The sequence below is a fragment of the Papio anubis genome, chromosome 11 (genome assembly GCF_008728515.1).
Source record: "Papio anubis isolate 15944 chromosome 11, Panubis1.0, whole genome shotgun sequence".
Classification (NCBI taxonomy): domain Eukaryota; kingdom Metazoa; phylum Chordata; class Mammalia; order Primates; family Cercopithecidae; genus Papio; species Papio anubis.
Genome location: NC_044986.1, coordinates 71334453 through 71342234, shown reverse-complemented (window position 1 = coordinate 71342234; position 7782 = coordinate 71334453). Strand labels below are relative to the sequence as shown.

The following is a 7782-nucleotide window of genomic DNA, read 5'->3' as shown; positions in this document are numbered from 1 at the left end:
GGGGGGCTGAGGTGGGAGGATCACTTGAGCCAGGAGTTTGAGACCAGCCTGGGAAACACAGGGCGACCCCATCTATACAAAAAAAAAAAAGTAAATTAGCTGGATGTGGTAGTGCATGCCTGCGGTCTCAGCTACTTGGGAGGCTAAGGTGGGAGGATTGTTTGAGCTTGGGAGGTTGGGGTTGCAGTGAGCCGTGATTGCACTATTGCCCTTCAACCTAGGCAACAGAGTGTAAAGAGTTAAATGTAACATCTGAAACTATAAAACTACTAGAAGAAAACAGGAGAAAAACTTCATGATATTGATCTGGACAACAGTTTCCTGAATATGACTCCAAAAGCACAGGCAATGAAAACAAAAATAGGATTACATCGAACTAAAAAGCTTCTGCATAGTAAAGAATTAATAAATGAAAATACACCCCACGGATTGGAAGAAAATCATACATTGCATAAGGGGCTAATATTCAAAATATATAAGGAGCTCAAACTACTCGGTAATAAGAAAACAAATAACCCTATTTAAAATGTGAAAAAGACATGAATAGACATTTCACAAAAGAAGACATATGAATGGCCAACAAATATGGGAAAAAATGCTCAAGATCTCTAGTCATCAGAGAAGTGCAAATTAAAACCACAATGAGGTATCACCTCTCACCTGTTGGATTGGCTATTATCAAAAACACGAAAGATAAGAAATGCTGGTGAGGATGTGGAGAAAAGGGAACCCTTGCATACTGTTGGTGATATTGTAAATTAGTACAGTCATTTTGGAAAACAGCATGGAGGTTCCTGAAAAAAATAAAAATATAATTACCACATGATCCAACAATCCCACTTCTTGGGCATATACCCAAAGGAAATGGAATTGGTATGTCACAGACATGTCTGTTCTCTCATGCTCCCAGCAGCATTATTCACAATAGCCAAGATATGGAAACAACCAAAGTGCCCATCAATGGATAAATGAATTTTTAGAATGTGATCTATATACACAATCAAATACTATTCAGCCCTTTAAAAAATAGGAAATTGGCTCTTATCTTTAATCCCGGCACTTTGGGAGGCTGAGGCAGGAGGATCGCTTGAGGCCAGGAGTGAGACCAGCCTGGCCAGCATGGCAAAACCCCATCTCTACTAAAAATACAAAAATTAGCCAGGCGTGGTGACACATGCCTATAATTCCAGCTACTAGGGTGGCTGAGGCATGAGAATTGCTTGAGCCCAGGAGGTGGAAGTTGTGTAGTGAGCTGAGATGGTGCCATTGCACTCCAGCCTGGGCAACAGAGTAAGACCCCGTCTCAAAAAAATTTTTGTTATATTTACCTTATCTTTCATCTACTTATCTCCCTCTTTATGTTTCTTATTTCTTGATGCACTTTACCATAGGTTGAAAACCTCAGTACACTTTATCTCTATCAGTATGTATTTTATTTAACTAGAATTCATTATTTGCATATAATTCTTTTTTTTTTTTTTTTTTTTTTTTTTTTGAGGCAGACTTTCCCTCAGGCTGGAATACAGTTGTGCAATCAAGGCTCACGGCATCCTCAGCCTCCGGGGATCAAGTGACCCTCCCATCTCAGCCTCCTGAGTAGCTGGGATCATAGGCATGCACAACCATGCCCAGTTAATTTTTGTATTTTTTTTTTTGTAGAGATGGGGTTCCACCATGTTGCCCAAAGTGATCCACCCACCTTGGCCTCCCAAAGTGCTGGGGTAACAGGTGTGAGTCACCACGGCCAGCCTATAGTTCTTTGTGTGTGAGGTAAAACCTAAATATAATGAAATCACAACTTAAGTGGGCTATTTCCTGAGCATTGACAAATGTATATACCTGTGTAATCCTATTATGATGCAGCACATCATCAGCAGTTCACAAAGTCCCCTCATGACCCTTTCTAGTCAGTTTCCACTTTCCTTCTCCCCTGCAAAAGCAACCACTGCTGTTTTTCACTATAGGTTGGTTTTGGTTGTTCTAGACTTTCAAATACATGGAATCTCAGTTTGTATGCTTTTGTATCTGGTTTCCTCAGTAAGGTTTTTTTTAAAATTTATTTTATTTTATTGTTGAACTGATTCATGTTGTTTTATCAGCAGTTAATTTCTTCCTTTTGCTATTTTTTCTTTTTGAGAGAGGGTCTCCCTCTGTCACCCAGGTTAGAGTGCAGTGACCCAATCATGGCTCACTGCAGTCTTAACCTTCTGGGCTCAAGCAACTCCTACCTCAGCCTCCTGGGTAGCAAATACAGGTGTGCACCACCATACCCAGCTAATTTTGCTTTTCTCTGTAGAGATGGGGGCCTCACTATATTGTCCAGGCTGGTCTTAACTCCTGGGTTCAGGTGATCCTCCCACATCAGCCTCCCAAATTGCTGGGATTATAGGCATGGGCCACCACACTCAGTCCTCTTTTGCTAAGTATTATTCCACTGTTTGAATGTATCAGTTTATCTGCTCTCCTGCTGATGGACAACTATCCCTTTCCAGTTTTTGGCAATGATGAATAAAACGGCTACAATTCCTTTGGTGGACATATACTTCCACTTCTGTAGGTAAATACCCAGAAGTGAAACAACTGGATGAAAGAATAGGTGTATGTTTACTTTTTTATAAAAAACTTAAGGGCCTTTTCCCAAAGTGGTGGTTCAAGTTTACTTCGGCAATGTTCAGTGGTTGTTCAGTCCATCAGCAATGTTGCTGCATGTCCTCTCCAACATTTGGTGTTGTCATTTTAATTTTAGTCATTCTAGTGTAGTAGTATTCTCAATGAGGTCTTAAAATTCATTTCTCCCGTGATAACAATGTTGAAACTTTATCATGTACTTATTAGTGACTCATATATCTTCTTTTGTAAAGTATCTGTATTTTTGAGTATAAGAGTATTAAGATACATTCTGCATATAAATTCAGATATATGTGTTGTGATTATTGTATCCTGGCCTGTGGGGTATCTTAAGGGTGTCTTTTGATGAACATAAAGTTTTAATTTTTTGAAATCTAATTTATTAATATTTTTGTTATATAGTTAGTGCTCTCATGCTCTCATGGTTCCTTGCAAGAACTTTTGCTTACCCCAACTTGTGAAAATATTCTCCTGTTTCTTCTATAAGTCTAATAGTTTTAGCTTTTCTGTTGTGACCATGATTTATCTCTAATTTTTTGTATGGTATGAGGTCAGGGTCAAAGATTCACTTTTTTTCCTTATGCATATCAAGTTTTTATAGCATCATCTATTGAAAAGATTTTCCTTTCCCCATTGGATCGCTTTGGCACCACTGTAAAATATCAAACTACTTTACATTTAAATTAATTGCACTATAGATAGTCCTCAACTTTCTATAGTTCAACATACAAGTTTTTGACTTTATATATTTATTTATTTGAGACAAGGTCTTGCTCTGTTGCCCAGGCTGTAGTACAGTGGTGTGATCATGGCTCACTATAGCCTCAGACTCCTGGGCTCAAGCGATCCTCCCAACTCAGCCTCCTGAGTAGCTGAGCCTACAGGTGCAAACCACCACAGCTAATTTTTTTTTTTTTTTTTTTTGAGATGGAGTCTCACTCTGTTGCCCAGGCTGGAGTGCAGTGGTGTGATCTTGGCTCACTGCAACCTCCGCCTCCTGGGTTCAAGCAATTCTCCTGTGTCAGCCTCCCAAGTAGTTGGAATTACAGGCACCCACCACCATGCCTGGCTAATTTTTGTGTTTTTAATAGAGATGGAGTTTTACTAACATGGTGGCCGGGTTGGTCTTGAACTCTTGACCTCAAGTGATACCTGCCTCATCCCAAAGTGGTGGAATTACAGGTGTAAGCCACTGTGCCCAGCCTGTGGCTGGATAATTTAAAAACTTTTTGTAGAGGTGGGGCCTCACTTTGTTACCCAGGCTGGTCTTGAACTCCTGGGCTCAAGTGATCCTCCCACCTTGGCCTCCCAAAGTGTTGGAATTACAGGCGTGAGCCACAGCGCCTGGCCAAATCTTTTCCTATGATTTGAATTCAGTTTTACAAACATCATCTTTTTTTCTTAAAAAAGAAAAAATCATAATGATAATAAGAGCAGCTACTTATTAAGCATTTACAAGGCATTAAAACAAATATCTTATACTTGGTAATCTCTCTCAAATCATCTCAATGACCTGCTATGTAAGGGTTATTATCCTATTTTACAAAAAGGAAACTGAGGTCACATATAAAGGTAACTAAGTCTGACTCCAGAAGTCCAATTATACCATTTTGTCTTCCTTAAAAAAAGGATTTATTGGTCTCTGATACTAAGTTATTCTTCAGTGTATTATGTTGCTGTTCTTCATAATTCCATTAACAAATTGGGTAACATTTCAGGGCCCAGTATTAAATAATGATCTTTCTTCCTCAGTTTGCCGTACACAGGGAAAAGACAGAAAAAAATTCCTATATGACAAGTTTTTGTTTGTATCAAATTACAGAGTTCCAAAAGACTATGACTTGAATATTGTAATACAACTTAAATTTGGCACATTATTTAATTATCCAAAGTTTATTACATGTTTGAGTGCACATTAAAGAGATTATTTGGCATAATTTGACAAGATAAAATTTCTGTACCTTATTTGACTATCAGGTATATATGTGGTATATTTATGTATGTGTGTGTGTATAGACACACATATACTCCTAAATTAAATATATTTGTATAAAAAGCTAAAGATTACTATGTTAAGATTAATTCATTAAAAAATCTATTATATTAAATTGCATCTGCATTCAAAGCAGAAATGTAAAAAAAGAATCAGTGTACTAAATACACATGAATTTACAAAGTAATTGAAAATGAAATAAAAATTTATATTGAAATGTTATAGTTTTGTTTAATTGGCATTTAAGTGGCACTATCAAACTATGGAAATAAACATCATTTTTTAGATTGTTGAGATAATAAAGATTCTACAAGCATTACCGTACCCTTGTACCCTCTAAATTAAGATTCAGCATTATTATAGTAGGAAAAAATGGCAGATAATTTTCTTCTTTATTAATATGGGAATTCTCAGGAAGCAATCAGGGCAGTGTCTGCACTCCTGGGCTTGTGCTTTTGGCTCTTCCATCAGTGGAAATCTGGCTTCTCAGGAAAGGTGCAGCCAGTCCGTCTAATTATGACGCTTGCTGCATAGTGGCCAGCACGGATACATTCAGTCAGAGGCTTGTCAGAGACCAGTTGAGACAGAAAACCTAGAACACAGGCAAAAAAGAACGTTGAGTGTTGTGTGACAGCAGCAGAAATGTTATACTGGGTCAGACCAATATATGATCTAAGCACCTATCTCATTCTTCAGCCTTGACAGTAAGAGAAAGTCTTGAGCGTTGCTGTTAGGGAGGTCTTTTTTTTTTTCCCCCCCCCGAGATAGAATCTTGCTCTGTCACCCAGGCTGGAGTGCAGTGGTATCATCTTGGCCACTGCAATCTCCGCCTCCCAGGTTCAAGCAATTCTCCTGCCTCAGCCTCCTGAGTAGCTGGGACTACAGGCATATACCACCACTCCCAGCTAATTTTTGTAGTTTTAGTAGAGATGGGGTTTCACCATGCTGACCAGGCTTGTCTTAAACTCCTGACCTCGTGATCTGCCTGCCTTGGCCCGGGATTACAGGCGTGAGCCACTGTGCCTGGCCGGGAGGCCTCTTCCCAAACATCATAAGCGTCCCCTAATATTTATTCTAAAGAGCTCAAGTTGAGACACAACAACTTGCCATCAAGTCAATCTGGTCTTTTTTTTTTTTTTGAGATGGAGTTTCACTCTTGTTGCCCAGGCTAAAGTGCAATGGCATGACCTCGGCTCACTGCAATCTCTGCCTCCCAGGTTCAAGCGATTCTTCTGCCTCAGCCTCCCGAGTAGCTGGGATTACAGGTGCCTGCCACCACGCCCGGGTAATTTTTGTATTTTTAGTAGAGATGGGGGGTTTCACCATGTTGGTCAGGCTGGTCTCAAACTCCTGACCTCAGGTGATCCACCTGCCTTGGCCTCCCAAAGTGCTGGGATTACAGGCGTGAACCACTGCACCTGGACAGGGAAGCATGTGTTGACAGGGTCTCAAAATCAACACGGTGAAACCCCGTCTCCACTAAAAATACAAAAATTATCTATACTGGTAATGTGTATATATAATTATACATACGAGCAATGAACAATTAGAAGTTACTAAGAATAAGCCAGGCATTGTGGCTCACGCCTATAATCCCAGCACTTTGAGAGGCCAAGACGGGTGAGTTGCTTGAGCTCAGGAGTTTGAGACCAATATGGGCAACATGGCGAAATCCTGTCTCTACAAAAAATACAAAAATTAGCCAGGTGTTGTGGTGCATGCCTGTAAACCTAGCTACTCAGGAGGCTGAGGTGAGAGGATTGCTTAAGCCAGGAAGGTTGAGGCTGCGGTCAGCTATGATTACATCACTGCACCCCAACCTGGGCAACAGAGTAGGACCCTGTCTCAACAACGAAAAAATTAAAAATTAATATTAAGAATATTTATCCATATTTATTCTAAGGTACTTCACATACTTCAAATATTTGAAGTACCTTAGAATAAATCTGACAGAAGTTGTATAGGGCCTGCACATTGAAAATGACAAAACAATGCTGAGAAATATAAAAGAAGCCTAAATAAATAGAGAGACATAAAGTATTCAAAGGTCAGAAGATTCAATATTATCAGTTCTGCAGGATTTTTTCTATTAATTCATTGGAATACCAATAACAATTCTAGCAGGTTTTTCTTATAGAAACTGACCAGCTGCTTCTAAAATTTATATGAAAATTCAAAGGACCTAGGTTAGTGAAAACTCAACTTTGAAAAAGAAGAATCAGGCCAGAAGATTTATACTATCTGATTTCAAAATTTATTATAGAATGATAATAACCAAGACACTATGGTATTAGCATATAGACAAATAGATCAATGGAACTGAACAGAGTCCAGAAATAAACCTACTTCTGTATGGCCAACTGATTTTTGACACAGGTGCCCAAACAATCCCATGGAGAAAGGATACTCTAACAAATTGTGTTAGAACAATGGATACCATGTGTGAAAAAAAAGCATTTCAACCTTTACCTTACACTATCTACAAAAATTCACCTGAAATGAATCACAGACATAAATGTAAGGAGTAACATTCTAAAACTCTTGAGGAGAAAACATAGGAAAAAATCTTAGTGATCTTGAGTTTGCTAAAGATCACTTAGTAAGGTGTAAAAAGTACAAACTTCTCTTTTTTAAAAATTTATTTATTTTTGAGACTGTGTCTCACTATCATTCAGGCTGGAGTACAGTGGCACAGTCATGGCTCACCGTAGCCTCAACCTTCTGGGCTGAAAGCTCTTCTCCCACCTCAGCTTTCCCAGTAGCTGGGACTACAGGCGTGTGCCACCATGCCTGGCTAATTCTTGCATTTTTTGTAGAGATGGGGTTTTGCCTAGTTGCTCAGGCTGGTCTTGAACTCCTGGGCTCAAGTAATCTGCCTGCCTTGGCCTCCTAAAGCTCTGGGATTACAGGTGTGAGCTACCACACCTGGCTAAGAATACAACTTTTATAGAAGAAAAAATAATTTGAATTTTGTCACAATTAAATACTTGGTACCTCAATAACAATAAACAACTCAATACAAAGTAGGCAAAAGTCTTTAACATTTTAGCAAAGAAGATAGATGCCAAATAAGCATATGAAATGTTCAATATCATTATTTCTTTAAAAATGCAAATTAAAATCACAATTAGATACCACTGCACACCCACAGAATGGCTAAA

The 7782-nt window shown here is 38.9% G+C and overlaps 1 protein-coding gene across 6 annotated transcripts in view; it reads right to left on the bottom strand.

Annotated features, from left to right (window-relative positions):
• Positions 1 to 4502: 4502 nt before the first annotated feature.
• The window catches only part of ADK (adenosine kinase), a 566335-nt gene continuing 563055 nt past the window's right edge, over positions 4503 to 7782 (bottom strand). For 4 of the 6 annotated variants that reach the window (XM_017962928.3, XM_021944000.2, XM_017962924.3 and 1 more), the window contains one exon: positions 4503 to 5213. In XM_017962928.3, the coding sequence (XP_017818417.1) occupies positions 5178 to 5213 (36 nt within the window). In that variant the 3' untranslated portion in view covers positions 4503 to 5177. The remainder of the gene's footprint in view (positions 5214 to 7782) is intronic. The other 2 variants (XM_017962926.3, XM_017962927.3) reach the window with 1 other exon arrangement.